Source organism: Ammodytes marinus (assembly GCF_949987685.1).
Source record: "Ammodytes marinus genome assembly, chromosome: 21".
NCBI lineage: Eukaryota > Metazoa > Chordata > Actinopteri > Uranoscopiformes > Ammodytidae > Ammodytes > Ammodytes marinus.
The window spans coordinates 11,778,311-11,797,587 of NC_137225.1; the positions used below are offsets into that span (position 1 = coordinate 11,778,311).

General features: G+C 41.9%; 1 protein-coding gene across 1 annotated transcript; it reads left to right on the forward strand.

The window, feature by feature from the left end:
- The first annotated feature begins 9,908 nt into the window (after positions 1-9,908).
- bloc1s5 (biogenesis of lysosomal organelles complex-1, subunit 5, muted) lies at positions 9,909-13,067 on the forward strand. The gene is made up of 5 exons (XM_080050281.1): positions 9,909-10,186; positions 10,600-10,682; positions 11,208-11,337; positions 11,669-11,727; positions 11,978-13,067. Exons 1-5 carry the CDS (start codon positions 10,168-10,170, stop codon positions 12,143-12,145), a joined length of 459 nt encoding a protein of 152 aa, XP_079906407.1. The 5' UTR covers positions 9,909-10,167; the 3' UTR covers positions 12,146-13,067.
- Positions 13,068-19,277: the final 6,210 nt, after the last annotated feature.

Sequence of the window (19,277 nt, forward strand, 5' to 3'; positions counted from 1 at the left end):
CCAGAGGGAGGGGAACTGGGCCCTCTTTGCGGCGCTGACGGACTCCCCTTGTGACTTTCACAGCTGTCATGCTCCTCTTTACAGCCTTAATTCTAACACCAACCTCAGGGCCAGGAGCATGTGACGGCACCACACACACACACACACACACACACACACACAAACAGGGATAATGTACACAGATGAATACAAGTAAAAAGTTAAGACACTGGCCAAGTGCTGACACGGTGTTAATGTGCTGTGTTATTTGTCCTAATGTTATTTCACACTGTGTTCTGCCATCGCAATATTAATGTCACGGACTGTTATCTGTGTTAGGCTCATTATATCAGGAACTTTATTTATATTTTTATTTAAGTTTGAATGTTTTGGCATTATAGTAAAGGTGTCCCATTCCACCATCCATGATCACGTCTGTTACAATGGTAATAATGCAAATGAGATGTGTTTCAGATGTGGTTTATTTCAAACAAAATCAATCAGATATATCACTGAAATGTTTTGGTAGCCGTAGATAAAGGCATTGCCTTGTGGATGTCATCAAATTACAATGAATGATTCCTGCACGCTTTCAACACCAGTCATTTCTTCATCATGGCACAATAATAAGATAATGTCAACTTTTTCACAAGGCTTTTGTGTAAGAAAAAAAAAAAAGTGACACCACACTCTTCACTGCTTGAGTGGTGAGTGTGACACAACAGGAAGAAATATAATGAAAATGTCCCCTCTCTCAACAGCGTCGAGTAGCTTATGTGTTTTTTCCCCTCTCTTTTTTTTCATCTCTGTAGCCAGAAGTGTTATGCGCCCCCCGTCAGTTGCCTTTTTGTGTGTTTCATAGGTGACACAGATGTGATAGACCCTGCCCGCAAACCCTCCATTACAATCATATTGGTCTCCTCTCAACTGTGCTCCTATGGGGGAACCTTCAATGCCAAGACTGACTGAAGTTTAGTCAGACATTAAGAGAGAGAGAGAGAGAGAGAGAGAGAGAGAGAGAGAGAGAGAGAGAGAGAGAGAGAGAGATCACCTCCAGGGACAAAGACATCAGCCGAGAGAAGAGAAGAGAAGAGAAGAGAAGAGAAGAGAAGAGAAGAGAAGAGAAGAGAAGAGAAGAGAAGAGAAGAGAAGAGAAGAGAAGAGAAGAATTATGAAGGCAAATCAGAAGTGCCTCAAAGCTGCGATCCATAACTTTCTTGCAAGATGACGGAGTGCCTATAGCGCGGCACTTGTGAAGCCGTTTCAACATGTTGTTGCGAGTATGCAACCAAAAACACAGCCAGGTAATATGTGATATGAATGCAGATATTCTACTGACTGAAATGATGAAGTAAGATAGCATGTCCAACTGTCCAACATCCACGTGTCACACTAACAGTGCTCCTTTTACAACAAAGTACAAATGACTGCCATGCAGGACTCGTACTAAGTTATCTTTATTTTAGCAAATCCACACTGTCGGAATTCTCTGTTGCAAAACCTTTTATAAGTAAAAGCACAGTATTCGCATCAGACTGTTCCTAGAGGACCACAAGTAAAAAAGTACTCATTATGCTGAAAGTCCCATTTCAGAATAATGAATGTTGTCATTGGATTGCAATTATTGATGCTTTCATTTCTGCATCAATTTAATGTTGCTCTAATTTGAGCTAATTCAAATACTGCAGGGTATAGCTTTTGAATGGCCCTTTTGTAGAAATGTAATGACTAACATAAGTCCCTATATCCCATGTTCCACCTCAACTTGTGTGACGTTAGATTACATATTTAATCTCTAATGACGATACATTTTCCACAAGAATGAATGAAAGTCAATAGCTATTGTAAAATCACAGTTCTGTCCATGTCCATGATCTCATACTGAAGTGTGTGTGTTATTTCCGACATACTTTTTTCGAGCCGGGAAGACGCCCCCACTCATACAAACACAGAGGGTTGACAGTCATCTCCCTCAAGGAAAGAGTGCTGCCATCTCTCGCCGTGGTGGTCATCAGCGCTAAACTCCTGTCACGTTCCATCTCACAGCCTAACACACAAGTACACACAGAGACACACACACACACACACACACTGGTCTGTCTCGAGGCCGGACAGGCGCTCTGTAGGGGTCAACATGTTGTCACACACACCAGGAAGCGGTGTTTGTTGTTGGCAGTCCCCACCTCTTCACTATCTTCCACGTCACCTCACACACACACACACACACACAAACCTGCTGTGGCTATTAGCGTGCCAGCATGGCAGAGACACAAATACTTGGCAGCCATCTTTTATTTATTCATTTGTTGGAATAGACAGGCAGTTCTTTCACCTTTTTTTTATACTTTTTTTTTTGTTTTATATAGGGAAATAAAACAAGAAAGAAGAAAACAATACAAATATATCCCCACATTGAAATAGAATGGAATAGAATTAAGAGTCTTTATGTTGGTAGCGATCCTACTTTTTCCAGTTTTCCTCTCCTTTATCCTTTTGAAGCAGCAGCTCAAAAGTCAGTTTCTCCGTTGCCTGGATAGAGTTTATAATGTTTGTTAAGAGTCTCATGATAGGCAGATTCAGTTCTTTCATCTTTTCATCAATTAATCAATCAAGTAATCAATAAAAAAAACTGTAATCAAGTAAACATTTATTTTTAATGAGGGTACCTCGCCAACAGCTTTAAACGTATTTGCATATCTTTAATCAGTTTGATTTGCCTTTGTATGTAAGTTCATTTAACACAACATGATGTTGCACTATACTTAGAAACTAAACAAACCATGTTCTCAGTTCCTCTCAGTAACTATAGGATCAGATGTCCACTAAATTGACAACTTGACCCTCAGGGCGTTCAATCACGTCCTTTTCTTTACATTTACAAGAGTGGTTTTAAATCTGACTTTCCACACAGTCTCTCCTTGATCATTTCCCATGATGCAAATGTTCACTGAGGAAATGTTTAATGTTTTCTTTAGTGTCATTTTTGATCATATGCTTGACATTCACAGCTGTCTTCCAACTGGGACAAGAAAAAAAAATAAAGAAAGAAAAAGAAATCTTGGTGGAAATGCCTTTCCACTCAAACATGGTACATCTCTCCCAGGTGACTGCTTAGCACTGGCAGTAATTGAAAACTTGCCCCAAGCACTGTGTATTTGTGTGTGTGTGTGTGTGTGTGTGTGTGTGTGTGTGTGTGTGTGTGTGTGTGTGTGTGTGTGTGTGTGTGTGTGTGTGTGTGTGTGCCTGTGCATGTGCGCGTGTGCGTGTTATGAGGCCACACACACACACACAACATGCCGTTTTGTTCTGTGTCTGAGCACGTGCATCTGCTAGTATCAGCATGTACGTGTGTGTACGTTGGTGTCGGAAAAGTGTTGTTGTTTTGTGTGTGTGTGTGTGTGTGTGTGTGTGTGTGTGTGTGTGTGTGTGTGCATACGTTTGTCCTGTGTATCTATACACCGAAAAAGCCTCCCCCCACTCGACAGGTTCACACCAATAAGTGCACCTTTCCTGATTCATCTTTAACCATTTTTCCCAACAGGAGAAGGAATTAATAACAATTCTTCTAATAGCACCCTTCCCCCCTAAAGAACCCCCCTTATTTTTGCTCTTCCACAACGAGGGGCCAAAACTCTTCAGCATTTCCAGCCCTGTGAGCTAATTTGACAGCTCACGGGGGTGACGCTGATTCCACTTCGCAGAGACAGGTACCCTAGGGCTAGCCAGCTGGATCGCAGCGGATGCTTACAGATTTGGCTTTAGCTTCATGCTGGGTGTCATCTGTCTCTTTGGTCTGGCGCGGGATAATTTTTGTGTGTGTGTGTGTGTGTGTGTGTGTGTGTGTGTGTGTGTGTGTGTGTGTGTGTGTGTGTGTGTGTGTGTGTGTGTGTTTGTGTTGGGGGGGGGGGGAGGTGGGGGGGGGTGGTCTGCCCTGACATCATGTGCCTGAGCAGTTTGTGCCTGGCAGGCCTTGTCTGTCCAGGTTGGCCATCAAACACAGCCAGCATGGCCCTAATCTGACGAGGCACTGCTCCAAACATGCCACAGCAGCCCGAGAAGTGTGTGTGTGTGTGTGTGTGTGTGTGTGTGTGTGTGTGTGTGTGTGTGTGTGTGTGTGTGTGTGTGTGTGTGTGTGTGTCTGTGCGTGCGTGCGTGCGTGCGTGCGTGCGTGCGTGCGTGCGTGTGTTTTGGTATGTGTGTGTTTAGCGTTTGTGTGCATGTGTGTGTGTGACCCCCCAGGGCAGACCCCCTTTTTTCCTACGCCTTGCCTTTCTCTTCTGTTCTGTCCCACGTCGGATTTCACCAAACATACACACAGACACACACACACACGAACTGAAGAAAAACTTCAAAACCCATCAAGTTGAGCTCAGTCGAAGCTCCCCCTCCACCCCGTAATCTCAACTCCTCCTCTGCCCAGGTTTTAGTGTGAGTGTGTGTGTGTGTGTGTGTGTGTGTGTGTGTGTGTGTGTGTGTGTGTGTGTGTGTGTGTGTGTGTGTGTGTGTGTGTGTGTGTGTGTTTGGGTGTGAGCATGCGTGTTTGTGTGTGTTATTAAAGTGCACATCTGCGTGTGTTTCTTTTAAATTCCACAGCCAGGAGAGGAGATTCTGTCCGCCAAAGATGCAGAGATCTCCTCCCTCCACCCCAACGTCTGTCACTTTGATTGCGGCCACTTTGCAGGACGCTCTGCCTCAACAGGTCTGGAGCTTCCCCCAGCCTGTTGCCCTCAGTCCACTCGGACACTGCCCCCCCCCCCCCCTTGTTGGGACGGGAGAGGACAGAAAGACAGCCCCCCGTGGGAGAAATGCCAGTGCGGCTCCCGTTAATCTCCGGGACGAGCCCCAAAATGGCGGCAGGGGCCCGACGCAAACGCTTATCGTATCCGACACATTGGTCTCCCGCTACACACACACACACAAACACATACACACACATACACACACACACACACACACTCACACAAACACAAAAAAAACTCTCTCCCAGTCCTCTCAGTGCCAATCTGAAGCTCGGAGGAAAATGGGCAGTTCAACCGCCATCGCAGGATGAGCCTGACAAGGTTGCGTTCTGTTTTGCTGTGAAAGGGAGAGAAAGGAACATTTTCCTTCCCTGAAAAGCGCAGGATGATGCGTACATATGCTGATTCTCAGGCTGTGAGCCATGCACTGCCACTGTGTGTCTTCCCATCAGGCCTTGGGACAGAGTGACAGCGGGATAGTGTCACGCTACACAGGGACTTCTCAAGAGTACTATTGGGTCTTAAGTGTGTGTTTATTTGGGTCTTTACCATCCTGTTGCACTCCATTCTACTGCACACACAAACACACACACACGTTTGTAAGGCCATACTTGTAATGACATTCATTGACTAAATGCTTTCCCTAGCCCCTTACCCTAACCTTAACCATCAAAACTAAATGCCCAACCCCAACCCTTACAGTATCCCTAACCCTAACCTAAACCTAATTCATACCTGAAACTTCAAACCAATTCTTCACCCTCAAACAGCCCTTTAAAGGCCTCCCCTGAAGTGAGCCAAAATTTCCTAATTTCCAAAAATATTCTCACTTGTAAGGTCTAACAATAATAGTTCTACAAGTACATACACACACACACATACACACACACACACATGTACACACACACACACACACATATCTTTTACGAGGTGGACGAGTGGACAGCTCTGAAGCATCCCGCCTGCAGCACACAGAGGGACAAGGAAGTGGTGGCGCCACAATGTACAACCTGCTTGAAGCCCAGGGACTGAGGGAGAGAGACAGTAAGTGAAATAAAACATTGGAAATGGAGAGAGAGAGAGAGAGAGAGAGAGAGAGAGATAGAAGGGCAGAAGCTGGTCGGTGGGTGGCCAGTCCTCTCCACCACCCCCACCTCCCCTCCGGCCCAGAGGCCTTGGCATCCAGTGAGTAACACCCCCCTCCCCCCCCCCCACCCCCATCCTCTCTCTCTCTATCTCCCCCCTTTCGCATCAGCACCCACCCACCTGTTCAGAGCCACAGTGCAGTGAGTGGCGTCCAGCGCACTGTGAACACAAAGCAGCATCCCCGCGGCCCTCCGCCCAGACCTCGGTGTTAAGACCCAGCCGGGCAGAGAGAGAGAGAGAGAGAGAGAGAGAGAGAGAGAGAGAGAGCGAGAGAGAGAGAGAGACAGAGAGAGAGAGAGAGAGAAGGAGGGAGAGAGAATGGAGAGCGGCAAAATGCAGTATAATTATACCCAGTGGCGGGTAATGCGAGCACCGTGGTTACGTGGTCGTGGCAGGAGAAGCGTCACCGGGGCCACTGGGCATGTTTGGTAAAGCCCACTCCCTCACAGACCTCCCACTGCCTCGTAAAGCAGTGTGTGTGGAGAAGGGCTGCAGGAGATCATCTGGATACTGGTCCAGCAATGTTACGCATGGAGGGGATGAAACACTGCTGCCTTGGTCCCCCACACTGTGTACAGATCATACAGTATGTGAAAGTGTTAAAAAAATATTGTATGTTATATGACAAGGAAAGTAGATACACGTTGAAAAAGTGTTTATTGTGGACACTACACTCACAATATTAACAAACATAACAAACATAAGTCAATAAAAATTTTAAAAAATTATCTTTTGGCTTTGATAATTTAGTCAGAAGGTTCAAGCTGACGGAGATTTTTTTATATAGATTTGATTGACGAGTGATAAAATATGTATATTTATTTAAGTAATTTGTATTTGGCCCAGGAGGGAAAATCTGAACAATATGCTCAATTTTTTCCCCAACCAAACCAACATAAAACAATCAAACAGCATACACAGTATATGTAAAAACAATTAATAAAAAGTGAACGTAATAATACTTTTAAATGTCATTATAAAGTTCAGGGTTGTTTTTATAAAAAGTCATACAAATGTCATTAATAATTACTTTTTTGTTTAAATTGATGGAGTGTATTTTTAAAAAGTTCAGACTCGCAGAACTAGGATCATGTTAGTATTGTCCGAATCTATTATAAACTAATGATGTACTGCATTGCAACCGAAATAAATCAAAAATACATATAAAAAATAATTTAAATTAATAATATTTGAGTGAATAAAACGGTGACCACGACTAAGTTTCCATTTTTTACTTTGAACATTATTTTTTCTTTTTCTGTGTGTGACTATTCTGGGGAAGTGTCCTTGAAAGGCTTTGTGTTCTGTGCAGGGGTGTCAGATAAAAAAAGCAGAATTTGTTTAATAGACCTGTGTGCTGGAATTACAGAGAAACACATGATCTACTCTCATGCAACAAGCTTCCCGCACGCAATACTGCAGCCCGGCATCAGACAACGCTCACAGATAAAGATGCACAAGGACAGATATGTTCCCTCGTTATGTGGATGTTGGCTTGGCCCCTCCAAATTCTTTAACACTGTGAACATTTGAACTTTGTTTAAGTTGTTAACGGTGGAGGTTACTGAATATGTATACTGTCTTTAAAATGATTTCCATCCCCAACTTAAGCGTGCACAATCTAATGTCATCTGCACTTAAATGTTTATTACAAATAAAACTAATAATAAATATAATACATGACTTGAGGTCAGGTTTTGGAGCCTAAGAGAAATTGTTTAATTGAATCCAAATTTAAATGGTCATGGAAATAATGGAACATTTATTATATTAAAAACAACCAAAAGCAAAATGTATTTCGTCATTATTGGTATATATAAACACTATCTATTTATTTTAGAAATAGGTTCATTGTAAAAATGTCAAAAGCGTGAATTATTACAGATATTACACAGTTTTGATTCACAAAATATATAATGTAAAATAGAGTAAGTATGAAATCATTCATGAAGTGATTTATTCTCATTTTATTGTTGTACAGCACTAATTGGATGTGTATGTTACTCTGCTTTGCTTTAAACATGGTAATGAATGCTGCGTTAGACTAGCCTCTGTTTGCCACTCTTACAGTTGATCTTAATGTTTTTAATTTCCGCCCCGCAGAGCCACGAATAAACAAAACAACAGGGCACACATTCCTGTCAACAAGGCCTTGGCTGGGTCCGACATGTTCTTAGGAGATCCTCTCGTGCCTCTCCACACAAACACGAGGCCGCAGTGAAGGGCCCTTTTCTATCCCTAGGCTGTTGATCAATCATTTAATCTCTTTAATAGGCCCGAATCAAAACTAATGGAGCACGCACAAAGTGTTTAACTAAACAATGTGGACAGTGGGGGGACTTAAGTGGTGCCTTAATGATATTCTCCTAACTGAGCACGACAGTCCTAATACATATAGCGTTCGCAAAGAAACTTTTGACAACTAACTGTGCAACGTTTGCCCCAAACAACGCCTCTTCGCACCCCGACTGAATATCTGCATGTATTTTGCTATTGCCACAAGTGCTACGTTTATTAATACATTAATACATACATTCATGCCGATGTATTTGCATTTCATGAGGAGTAATATAAATCTTTGCTAATCCAAGATAATTCAGTCACAGAGGGGGGCTTTGCCATGGCCTGAATTTTTAAATAATAATAATGATAATACAAATTTGAGGGGTTTGGTGCCATCTTGTGGTAATTTTGTTTTTTCAAAGAAAAAACACAAATGTACTTGTATCTTTATATCTTAATCAAGCTAATTTCACTCAGAGGTAAAGAAAAAAAAGAAGAAATATAAATAAAAAGCCTTCTCTATGTTCATGCTCATACAAAGATCACAGCTTATGCTCATTTATTATATTTAGCTATAACATTACATCTTGTTATATATAGGCTATATCTCCTGTGATATTATAATCTTCCATAATATTTCAAGGTACTAATTGTTCTGAAAGATTTATAATTTTATTGTTTCCTAAATAATCTTTGATTTCATAATTTAGAAATACTAGAAGAGTGTATGCACAATGACAAAGTTGTGCTGTTACTGTGTGCGCAGTACATACATATTAATGATAAATACTATCAACACTGAGGACACTTTTCCCTTTTCTTAAAATTAGACAATGATGATTGTGCTGTGTTAACCCTCTCTGATAAGGCATTGCATTTAGGGTTTATAAATTATGAATTATGCTTTACATTGGTTATAAAAAAATAAGCACATTTGTGACGTGAAATATCCCTCTAGATTGTTTTCATTTTGGCAGATGTGTATCTTTTATATTCATTGATACAGCAGCCATCAGTGCAGAAAATTAATTTGTACGTATTTGGAGTTTACCGTGATCAGAGGCCATTCATTTATTAGGCCTATACGTGTAAAGTTATTGCAAATAAGTTCTTAATCACGGATAAAGCCATTAGTTACAATTTATAAAGCCTTCATTATGGGAGACGTATTACATAGTGTGGGGCCAGGATTGAGAATGCAGGGAGTGCAACCAAATTGTGGAATATGTTTTTACAAGCCTCATAGCTTAATTAGGGAAAATGTTGGCTCTAATAGGCCTTTATTAAGAGGACACGTTTTATATAATTATTGTTGTCTTTTGAATGGACTAATAATGTGTGAAAATGAGTTTATTAATAAGCAGGCTTTGTTGTAACTAGGCCTATGTCCCACCCATAGATAGAAGCCTATATAAAAGGTCCCACCGAAGAGCAAGACTGACACCTGCTGTCCTCTGTTACGTCCGCACTGCTTTCTCTCATCCCTAGTTCTCTACATACAAAACACTCAAAACACAAAAAAATACCATTTCTAGAATAAAACCACACTTTACTGTAGCCTACCTCAAAGCAAGGTTGCAGAAGAATGTGCTTCACGTAGACTGTCAACTAAAAAATCAAACTGCGCGAGAGGACCTCAGCCGTATGTGATACGACACCCCTCTTTTTAGCCGTTTGGTTCAGTCCGCGGCCTCGTACCCGGAAGTAGAGGCAACTGTTTACATAGCAAGCAGTCAGCTGACTTCCATTCACCTGACTGTAATTAGCAGAATACCACTGCTAGTTTTTCCCTACTATCTATGGTTTTTCCTCATATTGTAGCTGACATATTTCTTTATCATTCAAGTCCATGCTGCGTTTATTTTCGGTGGTTCAGTTCTGCTCAGTAGCTTTTTCGCTTTCACTTTTAACTGTCGGTTAGTTTAGGATGTGGAGAATTTAGCTGGTCGAGCTAGCAGCTGCACAGGGGCAACACTTTGATTCAACCACTAAAACCAACGTGTCAGCAGGGGTTGTGAATATGGACAAGATCGCACAAGGTGAGTGAAATTCCCAGAGGAAAAATTAATCTTCAGCATCAGCATGTTATGTCTTTTTAGAGCTCTGAGCTCAAATTGCAGCTGATCTGATTGGGGTAGGCCTACACATCTAGATCAATATCATCAGAGTGTCATTAACAGCGTTATAAAGATGTATTGGCTTCAAAATACAACATTTATATTTTAAATAAAAAAATAAATGTGGAAATAACGAATGAAATGCAAAACATGGTTAGAATTAGGTTAATAATTATACATTGTTAGCATGCAGGCTGTCTTAACACAACATTAAATGCATGCACAAGTCTATTTAGTAAATGCTAAAAGTAGGCCTTGTCATTTTAAACTTGATACCAGCTTGTCACAGTGGAGTTGTAAGTAGCCTATATGTGCTAAACTGTGTGTTCTTACAGATGTGGGTGACATCCAGTCCCGCCTGTTGGATCACAGGCCAGTCATCAACGCAGAGATTCGCTATTTTGTCAGAGAATTTGAGGTTCTAAGTGTCAGATATTAACACTATTTGTTATTAGTTTGATTTTGTTCTTATCCTTCGAGATTGCAGTTACTATAACATGTTGTAGGCCTACATCCTATACTGAGAATCTACATGACAGGAACATTTCACCTAGTATAATTTATATTATATATATGTACTTATTTTTTAGCCATGTTTTAGGACAAACCTCTACATTGAATCCTGTGAGTGCACAAAGGTCATTACACATGAGTCATAACTAAAAAAAAATGTTTTAGTGAGTTTGTGTTATCCATGCCATCCTGTATTGGACATTTTGGGCAACAGATTATTATTTTTTGAACAAGATGTTGTAGTTTGTCGTTATGTTTAAAGCATTTAACCCATTAATTTATCTGCAAATGTCAATAAACTAAATGTCTATAAGAATGACATGAAATACTGAAGTTTATATATAATTTATAAAGTAACCACGAACCATGTGTTATCATCAGTGTGTTATGTGCTTGACAACACTAACTTGCATTCTATGATGCTGTTCAGGAAAAACGTGGACACAGGGAGAGCAGGCTGCTGGAGAACCTTAATAAAATGGTGTCAGAAACAAATGAGCAAATGCTGCCCGCAAATTTAGAGGAGACGAGCCAGCAGCTGTCTGAGGTCACCAAACGCTGTAAGTCATCGCTATGAAATTGTGCTAGAAATGATGTAATTTCATGCTGGACTCGACAGGCAATCAGAAACTTGGATTCGTCTTTAGAATAAATTGCAATGCTGTGATTTGTATTGGTAGAAAAACATAGCTTCATAGTGCAGGGGCATATTCAGCAACAATGAAGACATTTAACTACAAGTTATGGTTCATATTAACTTATGTTGAATCCCTTTGATGATACAATACAGTTACTTTGATAAATAAGTTTAGCATATCTATGTTTGTACTATGTAGTGTTAGTGTACATTTTGAATATAAAGGTTAATATTTTTTAAATGTTTTCCCATAGTGGAGGCTGCTAATCACATGGTGGAGAGAATCCAGCAGAGGGAGCTAGAGTCACATCAGGTAAAAAAAAAAAACTGAAGGCGCAAAGGACACAATAGCCTTGACAAACCACATCGGACTATATATTGATTGTACATGCATGTATGATATTGTGTCAACTCTATTTCTAGTGCTTTGTATTGCACGTTACGCTTCAGTGTAGTGAATAATACAACAGGGTGGGACGGCTGTGAAGTGGCACGAGAACACATCGCACAGAGACTTGTGTTTATTTGTTGTGTTGTCATCTTTTCTGTTTGTGTCTGTCCAGAGCACGCAGCTGCAGGCCAACATGGAGCGTCTGAAAGAAGAGTGGGCCGAGTTTGTGAAAGATCAGCAGAGATTGAAGCAGGAGGTGGATGAGGAGCACGCCAAGGCTGTGGGACACCTCAGCACCCAGTACAGCGGAAAGGACTTGACCAAGAGTCCCCCACTCTAATCAGCTGATGTTTGAGTGACATCCCATTCCCGTGAACATGTCTCAGACTCGGACCTGTGTTCGAAGCTCTTGGCTTTAATGGATAAGCTTGGTGGTCGGCATTAAAAGAAAAAGTTTAAGCTGCTGAACAAGACTCCACATTTTCCAAATCATAAATAATGAAAGTGTGATTAACAATGTGGCGTTTTCACAGGCCATCAAACTCACAATTTTTCTCGTCTTGGAATTCTCCCAGCACCCAAAAGTTCTGGAAAATGTAATTTTTTTTATTTTTTTTTAAACAAGCAATCACATGATTGTTCCTTGGCCGTGAAGCTTTCAACATTTCAAGAGTGTTAATGGATGCCTGCCTGAAGGGCGCCGATGATGATAAATTTGCCTGGAGTTGAAAGAAACCTGGAGTCCAGCACCGAGGCGAGGTATTCCAAGCGCCGAGAGCGAGATCGTTAAGTGTATCCAAAAAAGCCCCGTTCTGAGCAGGTGTGTTTAAAGCACGGGTCAAGTGTTGTAGAAACCAGCTCAAACAGAACCGTTTCCAGAACAAACCATCGCTCAGCAGCAGCTCTTCTGTGTTTGGAACATTTGACCTCTGGCATTGACTTCAAGTAAACCAACTGTCTGTGAAGTAACTTCCATTATGAGACGCCTTCGCTGAAAGCAAGTTGAATGATCAGTAGCAGCTGTTTTCTGTTTGCATTGCTGCCTCAAATCTGATTTCAATGAGTTAGAAATACAATATTTTTACTGCTGTTAACAGAAGAAAAAAAATCAGATTGTTTTGTCTTGTTGATTTGAATTTGCTTGTGGTCACGTATACATGAAGTATTCTGTATAACATTTTATTTTTCAGTTGTCCTGCTTTGTACTCGAAGAACTGAAAAAGTGTTCCTTTGTATTTAGCCTTTTCTGTTAAAGAAATAAACTGTACACAAAGCTATATGAAAGCACATTAATATATAAAAGTTGTAATATGAACTACAAAAGGAGTGAAATCGTGTGTTTGGATCTTGACCGTAAAGCAGAGAGCGTCTGAGGTGGATTTAGACTGCGAGAACTTTTAATGCAGTGATTTGTTTTTGCTCTAGACAATGGTGGGTTGTTGGACAGGTTAATTGTTGGGTGGGTACACCGGGCACATTCCTGGCCCAGCTGAGAACAGAGTTCATCTTAGACAACGTAATAGAACAAATATTTGAGATCCCCCCCCCCCCCCCTTCCCCTCCCCCCTCCTTCACATCCCTAAAACACACTTCTTTTAAACTGCCCAGACACCTCAGCTGTCAAGAAGGAGAGGGTTTGGACTTCACCTCATCCATCAGCTAAAGTTGAAAAAAAAGAGGGAGAGAGAGAGAGAGAGAGAGACAGTTTCTGTATGTAAGAAATCCAAACAAGCCAGCAGTGGAGTCCCTCCACTGTATGACAGCACAGCTGAAGTCAACTTTCTGTATCCCTTTCACAGAAGCTCCAGCTTTTTTCCATTTTGGCAAGGAATGACCTGTCACCCCTCTCCCTCCTTGCTCTCATGCAAAACCGTGTGTGTGTGTGTGTGTGTGTGTGTGTGTGTGTGTGTGTGTGTGTGTGTGTGTGTGTGTGTGTGTGTGTGTGTGTGTGTGTGTGTGTGTGTGTGTGTGTGTGTGTGTGTGTGTGTGTGTGTGTGTGTGTGTGTGTGTGTGTGTGTGTGTGTGTGTGTGTGTGTGTGTGTGTGTCATGACTGGCGTCAGGGCAGGACACAGGTTGGCATGTCAATGGAGATCAGAGAGGGCGCAGACATGCCAGAAGATGTGCGTCGGCCTGTGTTTGTGTGTGCGTCTGCGTGTTTGCCCTCCCTCCGCCTTGGTGACTGCAGCTGTCCGGCGTGGAGACAGGCAGCCCATCCTCTGCCAACAAGGAGTGACAATACGGAAACGTGGCACACCTCTGCCAGCGGGGCACCTTTTCAACTGCCCTTGTTTATTTTTTTGGTTTTCATCGGAAAATAAAGAAAAACAGTCAGAGTACACGAAAGGTCACCGTCAGAGTCATATTTGAGTGTATATAGCCTATATGAGTGTTAACTACTCATGGGCGCAGGAGTCATAAGTTTAAGGCCAGTACCAGTTGGGGCCTGATGAGTACAATATTTATAGTTAATATAGTGAATTTTGACACTGCTGTGTTTTGTGAGCTGACATTGAAAGTAAGGCCGTGGTTGTTTTGTAAAGTGCCAGCAGGTGAGCATTCTCCCATTGAGGGGAACATGTAAGAGTAGTTCTTCCTGTATTTTTTACACCAAGTCATCATAAGTGTAGGCTATACGTGTAGATCTATGGACGTGAGTTTGACCATGTTTCCTGACCTGCTCTTTGCTCGTTCAAATTAAAGAACAAACAAATGACCTGCTCAATGAGGTCAGGTTAACCTTCCATCATCCGTGATTGCACTACAAGACCATTTCTGTTGAGAAGGACATGCCGCTTTGCCAAACTAAATTGACATTAAGCAATCTGGGATTTAAATCAACGTCTGTTTGCAGCAGAAGGATTGCAACAACAACAGGTTTCGACATTCATGGGGATTTGGGTTCTAAGTTAGAGTGCAGACCGAAAGGTAAGAAAAGCCAACTCTCAGCATCTGCTCAAGTCATTGTAGAATGACTGGTATGGATCAACAACCACATTGGGGGGGCCCGTTTAGTGGTATAACACACGGAGAGTCCGACTGTAACATTAAAGCTGTATGTACTACTGTATGGATAGATAAATGTCCATCAAACATTCAAAGGAAAAAAAGTGTGCAGGCTCTAGGCCCAGACACTGTCACTCTTCCATACACATCAGATTCAGTAAGACGACTCCATGTGCAGAGAAAGGGGTTGGGCACCGGCGGAAATGTCCCGTTATCGTCCTCCTCAGCCGGCTGCCTCGTGCCTCTGGGCCCTGGCTGCTTTGTGTTTTCGTCTCCAGTGTGCATCAGGGGGGAGCAGTGAGTGCGCTCTTCCTGTTTTTGAAGGGAGAGCAGCAGTCTCGGACCACGGAGCTGCCGCTGCCCCGTGCCAACATAAATGGTGAAGGAATCAGAAGCACCCAGCTGGAGCCCCCCACTGGACAAGCAGACAGAGATAAGGAGGAGGAGGGGGGGGGGGTTGTTGGTCAATGCAATCTGATGCTCTGTCTGGAAAAAAGGAGCTTTCCACATCCGCTGGAAAATAGTGAAATATAGGCTATCACAGGGATGACATGGGCAGATCATATGGAGACATTTAGAGTTACACACAGGAATGGGATTGAAGTCAGTCATGTTGGATTGAGGGGCCACATTAATTTTCACATTCACTTTACCACTGTATTGGATCACCAAGCAGCTTCCAGTCATGATCATTTAGAGAGGATAGGTTACTGCTGGTCTTACAATAGCCCCCCATCAATGATCCCTTTGAGGGGACGTTGCCTGGATTTGATCATAGTTGTATATTCATCTGAAAGCATGTAGTGTTCACACATCATTCTCTATGTGCAGCGGGGCTGTGAAATGAGAGCCCAGTGGCCATCACTGAAGAGAAAAATAATTAATACCTTCACCCTTAAACAGTTCAGTAAATTGAGCTTAGATGAGTCTATTTTTGGTCAAATTAGGTTGTAGCAACGATGCATACTCACAGTTTGTGTTTTAATAATATGTTAAGAGTTATTGATGGAGGCGACCTTAGCTCAGTTGGTAGGGTGTCCCCCCCATGGGCCTCGGCCAGCAGTGGACCCGGGTTCGATTCCAGCCCGCGGTCGTTCTCTGCATGTCACTCCCCTCTCTGCCCCATTTCAACTCTGTCTCTACACTATCAATAAAGCATAAAAATGCCAAAAAAATATCTTTAAAAAAAAATTAGTTATTGATCCCCTAAGTTTGAAACTGTCGACGTCTTTCAAAATGTAATGCAGTTTTGAACTGTTGAGTAAAATATCGACATTGTATTTTGTCTCTGTCCCAGACATTTAGATTTTTTTGTGTAATAGAAAAATAACTTCCTCCTCTCATTTCTTTCTTAGGCCCTCATACTCGTAGTAATCCATGTAGATCATGCAGGTAAAAAATCACCCAAATAATACATTCATGTAGCCTATATGTACACTTCACATAAAAACTCTTTATAGGAACACATTAACGCAAACTATGGTCTCAGGATTTAACGTCTTGGGTTGAGTTGCCAGATTTCTGACAGGATCTTAGAAATATATAACTTAAAATGACATGAACGTGTGGGTAATTGCGATTGTAATGATTGCAAAACCATGTGTGGATTCTTATCTTTGGCTTCTTTATCAGGGTAGAAGGTACAACGTGCACTTTTATGAGTGTTCAACGGGTCAAATGCAGCTCATGTTATGGCTCGACCCTTAAATGTCTATTCCCCATTCTTTACTGCTGTGCTGTTTAAAACTAATAAAAACACAGCACAGCTTTAACTTCCTCGACGAAACAAATAAAACACAAGGCCTTTGGGGACTGCTGCAGTTTCTACAAAGCGAACCAGGCATTACCAATAGCCTTTCCATGTTGGCCTGATCATCGCCTCTCGTTTCGATGGACTGATGAGAAAAAGCAGGCCGAACGGAAAGACACAATATCACTGTTTTGTGTTGGAACAATAGAAGGCGAGGGGGCATTCATTCACCTTCACCTACCTGCCAGCTTATGAGAACTTTCAGCCTCTGCATGCTCGCTCTATTTCTTTTGTGCTACATGACGGGCCCCCGTTACTCACTTACAAAGGGGTCCGAAATGAAAATGCCAATGAACAAAAGCCCCATGATCTTAAGTTAATAACCCGGCATAAAACCACCCCAGGGAGCCGCTGATGGGTCCTGGGAGGATTGAAATGCAGGTGGTAATATGAATTCTTTGGCAATAGCAAACGCTCACCCGGTGGATCGCTAAGTAAGAGAGAGGGGGAGCTCTCAAAGCTGCAGTGAAACAAATTAAGAAAAAATTCATATTTCTCTGAGGGAAAGTTACAAGGCGTGCTGGATAGTTTCAGAGCCTGGCAGCTTAGCAAATAAGCACTGGGTGGCATATAAAAGCAATCGCTGGATAGAAAATGAATGGAAATTAAACGTCCCACCTTTCCCCATAATACTGCCAGCGCTCCCTCATTAGCAAGCAGTGATATGCTTCCTGGTGGAGGCTGACACTTTAACGGTTTTATTCTGAACAGTGACCAGAGTCGCTTTCTCAACCCAGATGTATTGTTGAGATTATTTAAAGTTGCTATAATGAGACGCACACTCCACTGCCATCTTGAGTGCAACAGTTGAACTGTACGTGGTGTTTTGCATCTGCTCAGTTTCATCAGACACAGCCTTGCTAATACATCAGCTCAGTGCTCCTGCAAAGGTCCAAGAAACACAGATAAGAGTCCAGCAACAACAAGCACCTCCCTCAGTCAATCACTGGGCAAACAATAGCCAGAGAGGATGCGGAGAACGGCCTGTCATCGGAACAGTGGCCACCAGCAGCAACAAAGCTTGTTGTCGTCTAGATTCCTGAACCGTAGAGGAATGTCTGGCTTCCACTGCCAACCACATACCTTCTCCAAGGCTTTGATTTCTCCCTGTTTTCTGTACCAGGCAGGTATTTTCCTGATGATATCTCTCTCACTGACGGTTGCAGTCTCAAGATGCTAAAATCTCCTTATATCTGGAGCATTGCTTGTTACAGCATTCAAATAGCAGTAAGAAAATGTGCAGGTATGATAAAGGTGAACATTAACAATTTTGTAAAAAGCTTATAGAACTGAGCCACTTGGGTGCAGTGAGAACTAACTGCCGGCCTAACCCTAACACAACACTGACATGACAGATGTGAAGCAACGTAAGCAATCGTTTGGATCCTTCTTTCTATCCACCCAAAGAACGCAAGGCCAATGTTTACTATTTTTTAGCTCTGTTTTTGATCTCCACCACCTCCTGAGGGACATATCTGGCTCTTTAGCTGCTAATGCTGCACTATGTTCACAAGCTATAGTTGTTAAAATTGCTGCTGGCTCAAGAAGATGATTGAAGGCATATAAATGTGTCAGCGCACACACAGTACGGACAGGCAACGGATCGTGAGGAGATATTCACTGATTTTGACATAAAGTGATTTGTCAACAAACCATTCTCCAGAATTACATGGGATGCCTTTAAGGGATTTCACATGAGTACATTTACCGGACTTCATGACTGAACTTCCCGCTTGCTCATTGCACTCTAGATTTTTATTCTCAGCCCTTGAGATGTTGATGTTTCGGCATTGGGAAATAAAGGGTATGATTTAGATCTAATGCACTGGTCATGAGAAAACCATTTCCTCTGAGCCTTTTAGATCAATTATTGGGCTTTGATTTAGGGGAATAAGTCATGAAACAGAGAGGATAAAGTAGTGAACAAAGAGCAGGATTCAAGGCCTTATAATGAATGAAGTTTACAGTACGTGCAGGGAACGACTTCGACATTTGAGGATGACATTTTCAAATGTATGTTGTTCAGTTTTGAGTGTATGTTCCTGATGGTGACTTTGTGGGAACCTAAAACATGCCCACAGGGCTTTTCCAAAGAATTTTCAGTATCAGCATTGTTAGGAATACTATAAAATACAACTGATATAGCTGTAAAAATTCAAGTAGTCAATAAAATGAGACACCACTCTCAGTGAAAAGGCGCAACAGGTGGTTTCCAGATTTGGACAAGTTTGCAACCACAATTAATATTGATCAGCCCTACTTTACTGTCAAATATATTGGAGGAAACGGAAGCCAATGCCAAGTAATAATCTTTGACATACATTTTCCAGTGAGAAACCTTGTCACTTTCATCCTTATCTTTTTTATCAGCATACTAACGTTGTCCCTTGTCAACTTCATATAAAATCCCAGCAGTGTACCCATAAAATCTTAATACACACATCAGCGATCGTAAAACTATTTATGGCCATATAACTGGACAAAGAAAAATGTGAATTGGCTGTGTATAACAATGACTGTAGGATTCTCCTTTGGATGCCTCTCAGCTCATGATATATGATAGGCATCTTAAAGAGAGGATTATCCCCGCGGACATTTTTGGAAAGCTTAACTAATGTTATGGAAGACAAAGACAAGCTCCCCAAAGTAGTGAACAAT

What these genes read in the sequence shown, in the direction of transcription:
- bloc1s5 (XM_080050281.1), top strand. An exon ending in GTCTGAGGTCACCAAACGCT is followed by an intron (nt 11,338 to 11,668) that starts GTAAGTCATCGC and finishes GTTTTCCCATAG; the next exon opens with TGGAGGCTGCTAATCACATG. An exon ending in GGGAGCTAGAGTCACATCAG is followed by an intron (nt 11,728 to 11,977) that starts GTAAAAAAAAAA and finishes GTGTCTGTCCAG; the next exon opens with AGCACGCAGCTGCAGGCCAA.